Genomic DNA, 19246 nt, shown 5'->3' on the forward strand with positions numbered 1-19246 from the left:
TTAATTTCGAACAAATTAACTACAATGATTTTATTTTGGGAGATACATTTACATAAATCATATAGATAGGCCAAATTCTAACCACCACAGCAATACCATTTATTTATTTATTTAGTTGGATGAGTTTGATTGAATTTGTTCAATTCATTGTAGGAGGGACAAATGAACTAACTAATTCAATTATAATCAAATGAGAAATTATATCAGGAACATGAACATGACGGTTATGTATCATATTAGTTTTCTTTTAATTTTTTAAAAAAATATTTGTTATTTATACTATTTATTTTAATGTCATCTTATTACAAATTAGAGGAAAATTAACAACTTGACATGTAAAATCGTTCATTTATATTTTATAAATGTTAAGTAGCATTCAATTAAGAGAGAATATGAATTTACCAATTTGTTTCACATTACTCTTTAATTAGATACATCAACCTTACATTTTGGCTCCAACTTCAATTAGATGAATTGTTCCTCAACTTGGCTATCAAATTTATTAAAATATTATAATTGTGATTGATAGTTACATTAGTTTATCTTTATTTCAAAATTATTTAACATAATTGAAGCTTGTTCACTTATAAAATTCAAATGAACCACAAATTTAAGAAGATGACTAGTCTTAATAGGTCGGAATAAGCAGAATAAACTATAAGCTTAGATAATTTCCTTGGATATAACTTCTTGTATGCTTTTATTATAATTAAACCAGTAGTTATATTATATGACCTATTGCAAGGAATTGTTCAATCAAATAAAAACAACCAAACACATCCCACTAAGTTTTTTCATATCATCAAGAGAAAATCTGGAAGTTTAGCCAGCCATTTATTCATATCATGGGCTTTAGCTGCCGAAGTTATTGCATCAACCATGAAGCTCAAAAACCTTTTGTGTTCGACATCGAATTTATCGGCTAGATATCGTCTTGAGGTGAGGGCGGTCAACGTCAAATTACACATCTCTTGGAGGCTATTTGCGTCATCTCTAGAGTTACGGCAACAATCTACTACTTCATTCCTTGTATTTCTTGGAGCCCTTTGTTTTTTACCATTCGAGATAAAAAAAAAAAAAAAAAAGTTTAAGGTCTATCTTTTTATTTAATTAAAAGGATAGGCATTGATGCCGTATGTGTGAAAAACAAAATCAATGCCCATTTAAGAAATTTCTTTATAAATTATAAATATAATAACTTATACAAAAGATAGGTTGTGTATTTTGAAGTGGGTTATAAATTAATAACAAATTAAGATGACTCAAAAGTAATAAAAGTGTTTTTTATTTTTTTGAAGTGTATCATGTTAACTTTTTATCTTTAATTCATTATTATTGTTGTAAATTTATTTATTCTATAAAAGATATAAATATAATATTTAATTCAATACTTTATTAATTTAAACTATATTCAAACCTTTTAGGATTTTTGACCAGTTTTATTATGATTTTTTTTAGTATAAGCTAGCAGAACGAGTATAGTTAATAAGAATGTTTTTTATTCAAACTAAAATAAGAAATAGCTTAAGCTAATGTATTTTAATACGATTTTCATTGAAAAATTCTGACAATCATACGGCCCCGTACATATGTAAGGAAAATTTTGAAACTAATTAAGTATTAATTAATTCCATTGACTTTATAAAAAATTGCCATCATAACATCATTAATACAAGTACAATAACTATTTTATACGGGTTATTATTATTATGGTAAAAGAAAAATGTTAGACGGAAAATTTTCATTTTTATTACCTGCTTTGCGACATAATTGGCCAAAGGATAATTCTAAATTTTAAAATGGTGGTGACATAATATAATTTGTTTAATGTTTTGTATAACATTTCGATGGTTATTACTTCTTTTTAATTCATAAAAAATAACAATGACATTATGTCATTGATTGTCCATATCACATTGCTTGACAAATTACTTTTCGCACTTCAATCACAAAACATCTTAAGTTATGGTCAAAAATTTGAAAAGGTTCCTCATATAATCTTGAATAATGAAATAGTGTCTGACGGTAAACAAAGCACACTAACTATTAAGGAAATCTCAATTTGATAAACACTCTCATCATCCCAACAATTAAAATAGATCCACCATAATTTAAAATAAGTTGATACACTAAAGTCAAGAATTTTTATTAAACAAAGAATGGTTTATATTTTTTTCATAAATTCCAATATAAAGTGACAATAAGACTATTGTTAAAACAAATATTTGAGGTTAAACTATATAATACAATTGACCTCAAAATATTATTTGTAATTTATTTTCGTTCTTAGGAGAAACTCATTTTTACCCTAAATTTATAATTTTAAAATAATTCCGAGCTAACGAAATTAATTTACAAAAATATTAAACGGGGCTAATTGCACGAGATTAAAATAAATAATTAATTTAGAATCGGTGTCGTATCAACCAAATTCTAAAATAATTAAATTATGAACTATTTAAATAAAATATCAGATTTAAATAATTGATAAATTAAATAAACCGAAAAAATAAATAAAGTAGAAAAATATATATTTTGAGTATTATTGTTGGTTTATTTATTTTGAAAAAAAAAAACTTGATTAAACATCATACCCAATGACCTAATGTTTAATTAAAAAACAAAAGAAAATCAGTAAGGCTTAACATTAATTAGAGGAGTTATGGACCACCTTATTTGTATCTTCTTCCTTATTCATCAACCAAAAAAACAAATGAAGCAGTCCTTTTTTTCCTTCAATAATTAAACATTTCAAATTTAAAAGTATCGAAATTGATAAATTTTACTTAATTGTCTTATTCACTTGAAAGGTTGAACTTATCCAATCATGTAAAATATCTTGTTGCTTCCACCATGTTTAATTTGTAATACGACATGCTTTTGGTTTATCTTAGTTGAGATCTAATTTAAAAAGAAAGTTGGAATTAATATTTTTTCTTGGTTGGCCTATTGTTTATTATTTTTAAAGGTTTTTATATATAATTGAAAATGATGAGGTACACAATTTAATAACATTCAATATTGATTAACATGAACAATACAAACATAGTTCAAGTATGATAAACACTTAATACAACATACAATTGTGTACCAATATATTCTTCCAACCCGCAATCACAGAATACATATTTAACGTCCGCCATCTAATCGATTCATCATCCGATCCTTCAAACTATTAAAACCAGCGCTTTCCGAATAACCATTTCCATCGCTAAGAACCTCTTTATAATCGATGTCAAGAAGTAACTTAGTTTCTTCAGGATAAGAATTTGACTCTTCCCAGGGATGATTCTCGGTTTTCTTTAGCCCATCAAGCAATATCGCCACTTCTTTCATGATAGGCCTCTCATCTCCCGTCATCCTCAAGCATTTTTGTGCGATCTTCGCCACTCCATTCATTTCTTCGAAAGTTTCACGGTTAGCAATTTTATTGTCGAGAATTTCTACAAGCCTGTCTTCTTTCATTGCACAAACGAAATACATAGCTAAGTTCTTATGCTTGTCAGGCCTATCATAACATAACGCCTTTTCACCTGTTAGTAACTCCACCAGGACTACCCCGAAGCTATAAACGTCGCTCTTCTCAGTTAATTGGTTTGAAAAGAAATATTCAGGATCCAAATATCCGAAAGTCCCTTGAACAAGAGTAGCTATTTCGGTTTTATCAGCAGGAACCAGTTTCGAAGCCCCGAAATCAGAAACTTTTGCGGTATACATGTCATCCAAAAGTATATTAGCGGTTTTGATATCCCTATGGATTATCGGGATAGAAGCATCCGAATGTAAATAAGCCAATGCACCTGCGGTATCTGCAGCTATCTTCAAACGCATTTCCCACGTGAGCAAAGGGAGTGCAGAATCATCATCATGAATGCGTTCGGAAAGAGTTCCATTAGTGATGAACTCGTAAACTAAAGAAGGGACTTCCGTCTCTAGACAGCATCCTATAAGCTTCACCACGTTTCTATGATTGATTTGAGAGAGGATGATTACTTCATTAACGAATTGCTCTGTTTGGCTTTCGTCGCTTATCTTAGATTTCTTAATGGCGACAACCCTGTCATCGGGCAATACTCCTTTGTAGACTGTTCCGAATCCGCCCTGCCCGATAACTCTGTCTTCACTATAGTTGTTCGTCGCCTTCTTGAGATCTTCGATAGTGAAAATCCTTGTAGTTTGATTGCGTGTCGAGGATTCATCTTGTGAGAGCTTCTGTTGTAGTAACGAGCCGCCGTTTTGTTGGAAGAAATTTTCCCTAAGCTTTATGATCTTTCTTTTCCTTTGAATCCAATATAACCATGAGCCTACAACTACCAGGACTAACAGGCCAACAGTAACACCTGCAAATAAATCCAATGTAACATTTGAACTTTTGATTAGACCAAAATAACCAAATTCAATTAGATCTTTGTTTTTGCCTAATTTACTTACTTAGAGCTATGATAAGCAAGGTAGATCCATTAGACCGATCCTTTGGTGTGCAGCCTGTTCCGTTTCTCAAACCATCTCCTACAAATCCTTTCAAACAAGAACAAGAGAAAGTTCCCCCTGAATTGACGCATATTGCGCTCGAATTACAGGGATTTGAAGCTGGTTTGCATTCATCAATATCTGCAAAATATAATAAGACACTCATTTTTTTCATTTTTAACAGAGATCTGATATGCTAAACTTAAATCACCAGTGAAGTCTAATATATAGAAAACAAACCTTGACAACCATTAACAAGATAAGGATTTCCTTGATACCCAGAAGAGCAATTGCAGAAATAGCCAGGTCCATTCGTCGAATCAATGCAATCACTATTTATCGCTTTGCAAGCGAAGCTCGAAGAATTCATCTTTTCTTCTTCACAATTCTCATTCCCAATCGCCCAATCCAACATAACAGGGAAACTCTTCCTATCTAAAAGGCCGCGAATGTCGGATAATGTAAAGTTGAAAGCGTTGGTTTCGCCAAGAAAAGCATGGCTGCACGGATCAAATTCCCAAACATTCGTATGATTATCTAAACTGACAATTCCAAGCCCATAATTCTTTGCCTGTTTGGGTATTGAAGTCTGGCAACACCCGAAACCAGAGCAAGATCCATTGATAACATCCTGAGGAGTAGCGCAGAGAGATACACAAGCAGAAGTAAAGTTAACATTTAAGTCGCCTACACCTACTACCAAAGTATCGCAACCAATACCCATTAACTTGTTTTTCGTATTGGAGAAGAAGAAGTTGTCTGGGAGAAGTTGGGTAGCGTTTAAGGTCTGGTCGTTGATTTCAGCGCCGGATTGGTTGTAGCAACTGCGACCGACAGGTGATGAGACCCTCATTTGTCCGTCGGGCATTACCTCGATCACTTGGGTGGGATTATCGGTGTCAGAACCCAGAAATGGACGGGGAGGATTGAAATGGGTGTCGTTACAAACGATAAGATAAGACGGTTCTAGATAGCAATCTGGGTTTGTGCCAAAAGGGAATGGGATGTTGACACCGCCGCATGTGGTGGTGCAGTTTGAACTGGGTTGTGTTACAGATTGCGCCGGCGGCATTAATATGATCAGCACAAAGAAGAAAGCTGATCCAGATTTGACCCAATACATGCTGTTTTTTGGGTAATTTTTCCAATGATTCTGAAGTTTTGTTAGCAAATATGTTTGAATCTTCTTGCTTATAATGAGGCCTTTGATATCATTTATTATCATGTTTACAAGACCAAGACCATACCAAGTCAACCATCCATATTATATTTTTCTTTCAACCTAAAATTATTTATTTATTTTTAACCGACTTATTTATTTAGTATAGAAAATATCTGAATAATTTTTTTTTATAAGTTTTTCTCAATAAAAATTATTTGAACTCATTTTAACGAACAATATGTAGTAATGCTCCAGTGTAAACATTTTATATCTGCTCAACGCATAACGTCACATTTTTCTTTTAAATAATGTAACTTTTTTCTTATTATAAATAATATTTCAAGTTATACTAAAAATTGCAAATATAATTAATATAACCAAATAAAACACTTTTGTAAGTGCAAGTCATGACAAAGCAAAATTTTCATGTTGATGAATTTAACATCAGATGTTTTGTTGATTAGCATTGAAATCAAGGGTTTTTAGGAAAATTAATTATAGGCTAAGAAATATGGGTTCATATATAAGATGACTTTATTTATTTTGAATGGGTAAAAAGATTAATGCATGCTGGAGTTGGTAACAGTTATTGCATATGAATTTATTGAATTATGTCTTATTTCAACTGCATATAGAAAGGGACTAGCCAAAGAATTTATTGAAAATGTCCATCACTTGTGACTTTTTATTTCTTACACTATAATAATGATGTAAATGGGCAAGAGGAGGATCCAATAATTTAGATTATGTATTTGAAGTTTTTGAACATATTCCTCACTCTAGAGTAATGAGTCCAAAACATTTTATTTTTTTTAGTTTGCGTGGTTAGAATAAGTGTGATTTTTTTTTCTAACACTAAAATATAAAACGCTTAGTTAGCTATAAATAATATTAGTGTAGACACTTATTTTTACCCCAAATTTATAATTTTAAATAATCTTTAGTCATTAAAATTATTTTTTAATTTTTATAGGGTTCATTCCACATTATTAAAATAAATAACTAATTTAGAAAATGGTGTCATATAAAATTGAATTCTTAAATAATTAAATTACAGACTATTTAAATAAAATATAATATATAAATAATTGACAAATTAATTAAACCAAACAAGTAAAAAATATATATTTTGAATATTAATGTTGATTTAATGTGAATTAAGGTTATTAAAATAAATCTAACCAAATCAAACATCATTTCACTCGACTCTCATCAATTATATCATTTAATTCATTAATAAAAATATCTTATATTTTAAATTATTATATTTTATTTTATTTATATATATTAATACATTTTAAATATTTTTACCTTAAAAACTTACTAGCTCTTCAAAATCATTAACTATTATTATTTTTTCCTCTCTTTTAGACCTTATTTGGATTGGAGTTTTTAAAAAACTTAAAAAGAGAAAAAAATAATGATTATTAATGATTTTGAGGGTAATAATTATTTTTGATAAAAAGACTTAAAATGTATTAATATATATTAATAAAATAAATAATAATATTTTAAAATGAAAATATTTTAGTATTTTGGTTAATAATTTGAGTGATGTGATGAATGAGAGGTGAGTGAAATGATTTTTGATTTTGTTTGGTTTATTTAAAAAAAAAACAAAAAAAATTAATTTTACAATCAATCACTTCTCAAGAATCTCAACAATCACATCACTCATTTCATTAACCAAAATACTAAAATACCCTCTATTTTAAATTATTATTTTTTATTTTATTTATATATATATCAATATCATTTAACTATTTTTATCAATAATAATCATTACAAATTATTATTTTTTCCTCTTTTTAAGTTTAAAAAAAAACATGAATTCAAACAAAGTCAAGGTCTTAATTTTTTAAATAACACACTCTTAAATAAACCCTAATTAATCAGGTAAATAATGAAGAATCAAACGGGCACTATGGAGTCAACATTGAGGTCAACTGCTAGCTGGTGAACATAGCACATGCCTAACTTTAATTAAAAAAAATGAAATCAGACAAAAAAGGAATTATGGGACCCACCTTATCTCCAGGATTCAAACACAAGTCTTTTTTTTTTTATAATTAATCAAATGGGCACCAATCATTCATCTCAATCTATTTCTCACAAAATATGACTTTGGTCAGCAAAGCCCGGTTTGTTATTCTATAATTCTACTTACTCTTTATTTGCATGTTGAAGCTTGGTTGATAACTTTACAAAATCCAACAAAAATATAAAATGGCAAAATATAAAAGAATAATGGTTTAAGGCATTGTTTGAAATATATTTATTTTTCTTAATGTTGATCAATTTCACTTTTTTTAGGTACTATTAAGATTACGCTTTCATTTGTAAGTATTCATCTCGATTTTACATATTTTTTTCTTATATCATGACAATAACCTAGACGCATATCTTAAGAACAAATTGATACAAACATTTAGTCATATTATTAAGTTTAAATTTATCCCTGGACTTAGAGTGAATTAAATAAACAAAGTGTAAAAGGAATATTTGTTATAAAATGGTCAATAATTTATCCTAAGAATATTAATTATCCGGCAATAATATTCTAAGACATCAACAAAAGTAATTTCTGAATTTGATGAGAATAAAATGATAATTTGAATATTCAGACAAATTTGGAATAAATGGTAAAAATAAAATTTTAACACTTTCTTAAACAAAATTCATTTAAAAAAAGCCAATATATATTTATTTACCTTCAAATAGAAATAGAAGAATTCTATAGTTAAATATCCACCACTATTATTAACAAAAAAAAAAAAAATAAATAAATAAATAAATACAATTCATAGTAGTTTAACATAGAGCATGAGATTCAAGGTCAAGAAAAAACTATAATTATATTTTAGAATCCAATACATCAATAAAATAAATTATATTAATTTTTTTTTTTTGTAAGATTCGGCCAGGACAAAAACAAGCAACAAAACAGAAATTTGGGAAAATAAAAAATTTCCAATAAATTAATTACTAGGTGGCAGCAAGCAATTAATTACAGATTTTAAAATCTTTACTATAACAAAAAAAAAAAAAAATTAGTACACTACTAAAACGAAATCCATTTACGAAGTTAACTTTTACCTTTAAATTTAATTTTTCTAAACCTTTTAAATTGTTTAAAATATACTCATTGATTTAAGCTCATGATAATTTTGATAAATACTTTAATATAATACAATTGACTTGAAAATATTAATTTTAATTTATTTTGGTATATACTCAATCTACTTTCTATCAGCCAATTTAGAATCAAACACTTTCCTTCTATGATGGAATCTCCACAATTTTTCCATTCAGAGTATTCAGATTGCATTTATGTATAGCCATGGATATAACATGATGATGATATGCAATTGCTCAACAAAAACACAAAACATTAGCATATTCTGTTGCTCGTCAATCACTCTCACAATATCCGACATAATTCGTAACCATTTTTCATACGGACGTTATTTAACCCACGTCTAGTGTTCGTGTTTTATAACATATATAAATGATATGTGATGAGACACGCAATTATCCGTCGAGTATTACATCGAGCACTTGGGTGGAATTTTTTGTTTTAGAACCCATGGGGAGGATTGAAGTCATTGTAGTTTTCTATAGTTTAGTAATGAAAGTTTTCTCGTTAGCTATATTACTAATTAAGTAAACCAAAACCAGGCGTATTACTAATTATTAAACAGGGTGGAAGCAACAAGAAATTACATCATTTGACAAGTTCAACCTTTAGAGTGAATAAGACAATTAAGTAACATTCAATACTGATAAAAATGAACTATACAAACATAGTTCAAGTATGATAAACACTTATTAATACATTATACAATTTTGTACCAATATATTCTTCTAACCCGACATCATAGAATACATATTTAACGTCCTCCATCTAATCGATTCATCATCCGATCCTTCAAACTATTAAAACCAGCACTTTCCGAATAACCATTTACATCGTTAAGAACCTCTTTATAATCAATGTCTAGAAGTAACTTACTTTCTTCGGGATAAGAATTTGACTCTTCCCAGGGATGTTTCTCTGTTTTCTTTAGCCCTTCAAGCATTATCGCCACTTCTTTCATTATAGGCCTCTCATCTCCCGTCATCCTCAAGCATTTTTGTGCGATCTTCGCCACTCCATTCATTTCTTCGAAAGTTTCACGGTTAGCAATTTTATTGTCGAGAATTTCTATCAGCCTGTCTTCTTTCATCGCACAAACGAAATACATAGCCAAGTTCTTATGCTTGTCAGGCCTGTCATACGATAACGCCTTTTCACCTGTTAGTAACTCCACCAGGACTACCCCAAAGCTATAAACGTCGCTCTTCTCCGTTAATTGGTTTGAAAAGAAATATTCAGGATCCAAATATCCGAAAGTCCCTTGAACCAGAGTAGCTATTTCGTTTTTATCAGCAGGAACCAGTTTTGAAGCCCCAAAATCAGAAACTTTTGCGGTATACATGTCATCCAAAAGTATATTAGCGGTTTTGATATCCCTATGGATTATCGGAATAGAAGCATCCGAATGCAAATAAGCCAATGCACCTGCAGTATCTGTAGCTATCTTAAAACGCATTTCCCACGTGAGCAAAGGGAGTGCAGAATCATCATCATGAATGCGTTCTGAAAGAGTTCCATTAGTGATGAACTCGTAAACTAAAGAAGGGACTTCCGTCTCTAGACAACATCCAATAAGCTTCACCACGTTTCTGTGATTGATTTGAGAGAGTATGATTACTTCATTAACGAATTGCTCTGTTTGGCTTTCATCGCTTATCTTAGACTTTTTAATGGCGACAATTCTGTCATCGGGCAATACTCCTTTGTAGACTGTTCCGAATCCTCCTTGCCCGATAACTCTGTCTTCACTATAGTTGTTTGTCGCCTTCTTGAGATCTTCGATAGTGAAAATCCTTGTAGTTTGATTGCGTGACGAGGATTCATCTTGTGAGAGTTTCTGTTGTAGTAACAAGCCCCCGTTTTGATTGAAGAAGTTTTCCCTAAGTTTTATGATTTTTCTCTTCCTTTGAATCCAATATAACCATGAGCCTACAACTACCAGGACTAGCAGGCCAACAGTAACACCTGCAAATAAATCCAATGTAACATTTTAACATTTTATTAGACCAAAATAACCAAATTCAATTAGATTTGTTGAATAGATTAATTACATACTTAGAGCTATGATAAGCAAGGTAGATCCATTAGACCGATTATTTGGTGTGCAGCCTGTTCCGTTTCTCAAACCATCTCCTACAAATCCTTTCAAGCAAGAACACGAGAAATTTCCCACTGAATTGACACATATTGCGCTCGAATTACAGGGATTTGAAGCAGAACTGCATTCATCAATATCTGAAAAATATAATAAAACACTCATTTTTCTTTCTTTATCATAGATTTGAAATGATAAACTGAAATCACCAGTAAATATATAGAAGAACAAACCTTTACAGCCATTAACAAGATAAGGATTTCCTTGATAGCCTGAAGAACAATTGCAGAAATACCCAGGTCCATTAATCGAATTAAAGCAATCACTATTCGTCGCCATGCAAGCGAAGCTCGAAGAATTCGTCCTTCCTTCTTCACAAGTCTTATTCCCAATCGCCCAATCCAACATAGCAGGGAAACTCTTCCTATCTAAAAGTCCACGAATGTCGGATAATGTAAAGTTGAAGCTGTCGGTTTCGCCAAGAAAAACATGGCTGCATGGATCAAATTCCGAAACAGTCTTGTGATTATTTAAACTACCGATTCCAAGCCCATAGAGCCTTACCCGTTTGGGTATTGAAGTCTGACAACACCCAAAACCAGAGCAAGATCCATTGATAACATCCTGAGGAGTAGCGCAGAGAGATACACAACCAGAAGTAAAGTTAACATTTAAGGTACCTACACCTACTACCACAGTATCACAACCAATACCCATTAACTTGTTTTTCGTATTGGAGAAGAAGAAGTTGTCTGGGAGAAGTTGGGTAGCGTTTAAGGTCTGGTCGTTGATTTGATCGCCGGACTGGTTGTAGCAATTACGACCAACAGGTGATGATACCCTCATTTGTCCATTTGGCATTACGTCGAGTACTTGGGTGGGATTATCGGTGTCAGAACCCAGAAATGGACGGGGAGGATTGAAATGGGTGTCGTTGCAAACGACAAGGTAAGACGGTTCTAGATAGCAATCTGGGTTTGTGCCAAAAGGGAATGGGATGTCGACACCGCCGCATGTGGTGGTGCAGTTTGAACTGGGTTGTGTTACAGATTGCGCCGGCGGCATTAAAATGGTCAGCAGAAAGAAAAAACATGCTTTTATCCAATACATGCTGCTGCTTTTTGGGTAATTTAATTTTTCCAATGATTCTTAAGTTCTTCTTTAGCCTTATAATGATGCCTTTAATATAATTTATTATCATGTTTGCAAAACCAAGTCAATCAGTCATATTATATTTTTTCTTTCAACTTAAACTTATTTATTTGTTTTTAGCCTTATGGTTATGGCTTGTTTATTTAGACTTGGTTATATTAATTCCAAAAAGTGGTTCTCAGCAAAATAGAAAATTCAAAGTTGTTTCCTTAAAACAACTATTAATCACAAGGCTCCATATGTATATAAACCCCGAAGTTACTTAGTTAATTTTCATTGACTTTTTCTTTTAAAGGATGTAACTCATTTTCTTATTAAATTAATATTTCAAGTTGTAGCAAAAAAAATTTGCAAATATAATTAATATAACCAAAGTCATGACAAAGCAAAAATTTCATGTTGATGAATTTAATTTTAGATGTTTTGTTGATTAACATTAAAATAAGTGTTTTTAGGAAAATTAGGCTAAAAAATGAGGGATCATATATATATATAAGATGACTATTTATTTTGAATGGGTCAAAAGATTCATGCATGTTGGAGTTGGTAGCTTTTATTGTATATGAATTTATTGAATTATGTCTTATTTCAATATAGAAAGGGACTAACCAAAGCATTTATTGAAAAAGTCCATCACTATTGTTTATGAATTTATTGAATTATGTCTTATTTCAATATAGAAAGGGACCAGCCAAAGCATTTATTGAAAAAGTCCATCACTTAAGATTTTTTCTTTCTTACACTATAATAATAATGTAAATGGGCAAGTGGAGGATCCAATAGTTTAGATCATGTATTTGAACATATTCCTCAGTCTTAGACTAATCAGTCCAAAACAATTTTTTTTCATGCACCGAATAACTAATTCAAAATAATATATAACAATTAAAATAATTTTGTAACAGCTCAACGAAATTTAATTTCTATCAAAAATAAAACTGATAGTTTAGGATATTTGTTTTTCATTGTTACTATATGTTAAGGTTTTGTTCGCGTTTTATTTTATTTGGTTGTGCTTGTCATGTTTAGATTAGATGGACGTCTGAAAACATGTTTAATATAAAGAGTTTTGACGGTCAAAGACTGCTGCCGACCTCGTCCCGACCACCGTCTCCATGCCTCCCACGGTCCTTGCAGCTCCGTCTAAGCAGTCTTTGGTTACTCCGTGAATTAGGGGCAACTGTTGCCCCCATAATTCTTTGTTATAGAAACTTTTATTTATTTTGTTTAAAACTTTTCTTTAATAGTTGATATTTTTAACATTAGTTCTACTACTTATTGTCTCTCCATTTTCATTGATTCATATATACCCATATTCACGATTTTATCCCTATCTAGTTAATTAATGTATTAATTAATTTAATTACTTTTCCCCCTAAATTATTTATTATTTAACTTAATTGAATGTCTTGATCAACTATTTATATTACTAGTATAGTTTAAAAATAGTTTTTCGTTCTCAAAAAAAAAAAATAGTTTTTGAAGTGTTTGGTTCAAACATTAATCGGCATGTATTTATTTTAAATCAAACTACTAGAACAATTCAATTTGAATTAAAGAAAACAAGCTTTAAATTGGAACTGGATATTTTTTAATTATCACTAAAAACACATACAGATAATTAAAAATATTATTTTTTTAATATTTTATTCGAATATTATTTACTATTGTTTTCATCGTATTTACTCACTATTAAATCACTAAGATAGTTAAATAATTTTTAAGAAATATTATTTTATGTTTTTGTTTGAATGTCTAAAACAAGCATTACCCACAAAAATATGACAATTTTTGTTTTCTCCTTTATTTAATTAGAGTTTTATGACAAATCATAATGCAAATTGTATTTATTTTAATACCATTAATCAAATTTTAAAATGTGTGTGTGAGTTGGACAAGGTGTTAAAGTGCTCCTGCCTCGGTGGAATGCATTATATTCATTTATTAGTGAATATAAAAAATAAATAGTTAAAACTCATAAAAGAATAAAAAATTAAGTTTGTTTGGCTTCTATTAACTTGTGCCAAAATTCATTTTCATTTTACTTGCTCAGTTTGTGAAGGATTTAATTCGCTTAACTCATAACATGTGTTATGCCCAGATATATTTTATTTGTTTTAAATTAAATGACTAAACAAATCAAGTGAACCTTTTGAGTTTTGACGATAATAAATCAAACTAATATAAAAAAAATTAATAATATATATAGTTGATTGGAAGGGTGTTGGTGGGATATGAAATAAGTTTTTTTTTTTTTATAAAAAAAAGTATAATTATATATTGAGTTAAAATTTCTCTTTTATAGACATTATGTTACACCTAAAGATGGTCGAAGGTGGATAGTTGCCCGTAAAAATTTAAACCATCGCAAAATATTATTTTAATTTATATTATTGTAATAATATCTTTTATATATATATATATATTATAAAAAAAATTATTTAAAAATATTTTATTCGAATATTAATTGAAATAAATAATAAATAGATAATAAAGATAGAAATTCAAACTAATTTGAATCAAGTTAAAGTCAACCATTGATCAGACTTTTTTTAATAATTTGCACAAATTTTAAATCTCTTATAATAATTTAATAAAATATTAAAAAATATATAATATAATAAAAGATGGTGTAAGTACTAAAAAAATTGATTGGTAGAGAAATAATGTTTGTTACACTGTTCTAACTAACGGTCTAGCTAAAACAGATAGTACGTCCAACTCCGGTCCGGTCCAAAATCTACATTTAAAAGCTTTCGCCCGGAAGGACTTATGATTTAAGGTTTAAGGTAGGTTTGAAAAACATTTGAGGTGCTCTTAACAAAAATAATTATAAAATTTTAAATAAAACAAGTATAAAAATATAAGTTTTATTATTTTTTTAATAATTAAATAAATAAACAGTAAATTATATTTAAAAAATTTAATAAATTAGTGAGTATTGTCATATTTGAACCGTAAAATAAAATATATATTTTTTTACAGAGTTAAATTTAGCCCACCCGAGTCTCTACATCAATCTCAGTTATATCTCATGATTCACAACTATTGAGATGTTATGTTGAGATATTATGTAACCATGTAAATTTTGTGAAAACTTATTTTTGTCTAATAAGATTTTAGGAAACTTTTTTTTTATCTGGATGATATATTTCAAATATATTAAAAAAAAATCATTGGTTCTTACATATAGGGGTGAGCAAACGGGTAAACCCAACTCGTATTACCCAACCCATATTCAACCCAAATTAAATTTACCTAACCCATAATTCAACCCATATTATTTACTAATATGGGTTGGGTATAAGTTGGGTTGAGTATGGGTTGAGTAACCCAAATTATTTTATTTTTATTTTTTTATTTAACATGTATTTGACTCATTTAACACATTTTTATTCTTTTAAGACGTTTTTCACGTTTTTAACATTTTTAATACGTTTTTCACACGTTTAACACGTTTTTGGCACGTTTAACACATTTTTGACACGTTAAACACGTTTTTAATTTTTTGGCATGTTTAACACGTTTTTGACACATTTAACACGTTTTGACACGTTTGACACGTTTTGACACGTTTTTTCACGATTTCGACACGTTTAACACATTTTGAAACATTTTTGGCACGTTTAACATATTTTTCACAATTTTGACACGTTTCACACATTTTTGGAACGTTTTGACACGTTTAACATGTTTTCCACGTTTTTGACACGTTTTGACACGTTTAACACGTTTTCGACACGTTTAATACGTTTTTCACATTATTGACACGTTTCACACGTTTTTCACATTTTTGGCACGTTTAACACGTTTTGACATGTTTAACACGTTTTGACACGTTAAACACGTTTTGACACGTTAAACACGTTTTCCACGTTTTGAGACGTTTAACACATTTTTGACACGTTTTTCATGTTTTCGACACGTTTAATACGTTTTTCACACATTCAACACGTTTAACACATTTGACACGTTGAACACTATTTTCATATTTTGACATGTTTAACACGTTTAACACTTTTTTTACGATTTTGACACATTTAACACATTTTGACACATTTTTCACATTTTTGACACGTTTAACACGTTTTGACATGTTTAACATGTTTTTCACGTTTTTGGCACGTTTAACACGTTTTGACATATATTCCACGTTTTTGGCACGTTTAACACATTTCCCTCGTTTTTGGCACATTTTGATACGTTTAACACGTTTTTGACACGTTTAACATGTTTTTCACATTTTTGACACGTTTAATACGTTTTCACACGTTTAATGTTAAACATGTGAAAAACATATTAAACGTGTCAAAAATGCCAAAAACGTTTTAAACGTGACAAAATATGTTAAAACTTATCAAAACGTGTTAACATGCAAAAAAATATGTTAAACATGTCAAAAATATGTTAAATGTTTAAAACGTGTTAAAATGTCAAAAACGTGTTAAACGTGCCAAAAACGTGTTAAACATGTTACAAACGTATTAAACATGTTACAAACATGTTAAACGTGTTAAGAATGTGAAAAACATGTTAAACATGTCAAAAACGTATTAAACGTACCAAAATGTGAAAAACGTGTTAATGTGTGAAAAACGTGTTAAATATGTCAAAAACGTGTTTAACATGATAAAAACGTGAAAAACATATTAAATATTTGAAACACGTGTTAAACGTGTGAAAACGTGTTAAACATATCAAAAATGTGTTAAAATGTTAAAAACGTGTTAAACGTGCCAAAAACGTGAAAACCGTGTTAAACTTATCAAAAACGTGTTAACGTGTTAGTTATGTTAAAAATGTGTTATAATGCAAAAAACGTAAAAAAACGTGTTAAATTTGTCAAAAACGCGTTAAACATATTAAACATGTCAAAAACGTGTTAAACATGACAAAAATGTGTTATTAGTATGAAAACGTGTTAAACATGTCAAAAACTTGTTAAACGTGCCAAAAACATAAAAACGTGTTAAACGTGTGAAAACGTGATAAAAATGTTGAAAACGTGTTAAACATATCAAAACGTGTTAAAATGTCAAAAACATGTTAAACGTGCCAAAACGTGAAAATCGTGTTAAACTTATCAAAAACGTGTTAAACGTGCCAAAAACGTGTAAATCATGTTAAACTTATCAAAAACGTGTTAACGTGTTAAATATGTTAAAAACGTGTAAAAAACGTAAAAAACGTGTTAAACTTGTCAAAAACGCGTTAAACGTATTAAACATGTCAAAAATGTGTTCAACGTGACAAAAACGTGAAAAATGTGTTATTAGTGTGAAAATGTGTTAAACATGTCAAAAACGTGTTAAACATGTCAAAAACGTGAAAACGTGTTAAACATGTCAAAAATGTAAAAACGTGTCAAAAATGTGAAAACGTGTGAAAAACGTGTTAAACGTATGAAAACGTGTTAAACGTGTGAAAATGTGTTAAACGTATTAAACGTGTGAAAAATATGTTATAAGTGAAACATGTTAAAAATATTAAAAACGTGTTAGATATGTGCAAAACGTGTTAAACGTATGAAAAATATGTTAAACATGTCAAAAACGTGTTCGACTTTAAGTTGGAAGATGATTAGTTTATATTGAATTAATAATAGAGAATTAAACTAAATTTATATAATTTGGGTAATTTGGGTAACCCTAACCCAAACTAAATTAAATTCAACTCAACCCATATTAACCAACCCAAATTAATATTTTGGGTTTGGGTTAGAGTTGGGTTTGGGTAAACCCATATTATGTTCACCCCTGCTTACATATAATCAGGAAAGGGTGTGATGTTCTTTTTCCTAGGCCCAAACTTAAACCACAAAATCTATTAAGGCTCCAACCATGGAGAATGTAAAATATTTAAGCTCCCACTAGTCTCTCTAATTCATGGTTACAACTGGGCTGGTACTCGGATAAGCCTAACAAATTTAAGCCCACCTCAGAGTCAAACCATTTAGTAAAAATAATTATTTTTTTAATATAAAAGTGTATATTATAATGATTTATAATTAAAATAAATATTTTTATTTGGTTATAAATTCAAATATAATAAAAACTATTTTTTTTAAAATAAAATTAGAACAGAAATTTGTTTTTTTTTTAATTTTTTTTTACATAAGACTGGGGACCCAATTCTAAGACAGTTTTAGAACTTTTGAATATGAGAGGTCTTTTGCAAAATAAAGTAAAAAACAAAATTACCCTTTTTTTACATGGACAATTATGACACTTGTTTCTTACTTTTGAATATGATAGGTCTTTTGCAAAATAAAGTATCCATGAATAAATGAATACATGTGGATGTGTGGGTGGGAGTCTTTGTATATCCTATTATACCTAATATTGAAAAATATATATTTAGAGAAATATTGTGGGCCTTTAATATTGAAAAATATATATTTTTTAATCAGAGAAATGTTGTGGGAAGTAAAATACTACAAATATACTATTTTGAGAATGAGACGAAGAAACACTCTTTAATGAAATACATATACTAATTAGAGATAAATAAAATAAATAAATTTGTAAAGATATATATATATATATATTAAATAAAAATTAGAACTGAGTTATTTATAATTTAATTAGTTATTATTTATTTATTTATAAATATTATATATATTTTTAATTTATAAATATTAATTAAGTATGTATTGATATACCAAAATTTTAAAAAATTTGTAAGGTTAATATACTGTACGTACTGATATTTGGTATCGATATCATACCTTACCAATCATTTTTAAATACAAAATAAAATTAATATTTTCGATATTTTGCGGTAAAAAATTTTCGTTATAACTAAAAATTTCAATAATTTTTCGATCCCTAATTGAATAATGATCAACCTCAATACAAAAATAGAAGTTGTTATTAATCATGTCACATGACTCACATGAAAGAAGATTTAGTCAAATTCTTAATTGTATTATTATGTACAAGATTGGTGAAGTCAAATTTCATCATTCATTTTATAAAAAAATGTTTCATATAAATTAGTGGAAATAGAGCTTAATTAGTATGCCTATTATAATCTGACTATTTATGATTATGGGAGACCGGATCAAAAGGTGCAATTTGATCTTTATTAATTGTTGAAGAAATGAAAATTATACAAAGAAATAACTGTTCCATATTGACTTTATTGTGTACTTTATTCTATTATTACATAACTCTTATTATTTAAACTTTTTTAGTCAATTATATTTTAAAAAAAAAGAGAAAGAAGAAGT

General features: G+C 29.1%; 2 protein-coding genes across 2 annotated transcripts; both read right to left on the minus strand.

Annotated features, from left to right (window-relative positions):
- Nucleotides 1-2977: 2977 nt before the first annotated feature.
- Nucleotides 2978-5671, minus strand: LOC124944434 (putative wall-associated receptor kinase-like 16). Its single transcript, XM_047484687.1, has 3 exons — nucleotides 4711-5671; nucleotides 4432-4611; nucleotides 2978-4340 (listed from the first exon to the last, which is right to left on the minus strand). The coding sequence occupies exons 1-3, from the start codon at nucleotides 5591-5593 to the stop codon at nucleotides 3130-3132; spliced, it is 2274 nt and encodes a 757-aa protein (XP_047340643.1). The 5' UTR covers nucleotides 5594-5671; the 3' UTR covers nucleotides 2978-3129.
- A 3681-nt stretch (nucleotides 5672-9352) lies between these two features.
- Nucleotides 9353-11983, minus strand: LOC124945728 (putative wall-associated receptor kinase-like 16). Its single transcript, XM_047486216.1, has 3 exons — nucleotides 11097-11983; nucleotides 10824-11003; nucleotides 9353-10733 (listed from the first exon to the last, which is right to left on the minus strand). The coding sequence occupies exons 1-3, from the start codon at nucleotides 11971-11973 to the stop codon at nucleotides 9523-9525; spliced, it is 2268 nt and encodes a 755-aa protein (XP_047342172.1). The 5' UTR covers nucleotides 11974-11983; the 3' UTR covers nucleotides 9353-9522.
- Between the last annotated feature and the right edge of the window lie 7263 nt (nucleotides 11984-19246).

Source organism: Impatiens glandulifera, chromosome 7 (assembly GCF_907164915.1).
Source record: "Impatiens glandulifera chromosome 7, dImpGla2.1, whole genome shotgun sequence".
In the NCBI taxonomy this organism is placed as follows: domain Eukaryota; kingdom Viridiplantae; phylum Streptophyta; class Magnoliopsida; order Ericales; family Balsaminaceae; genus Impatiens; species Impatiens glandulifera.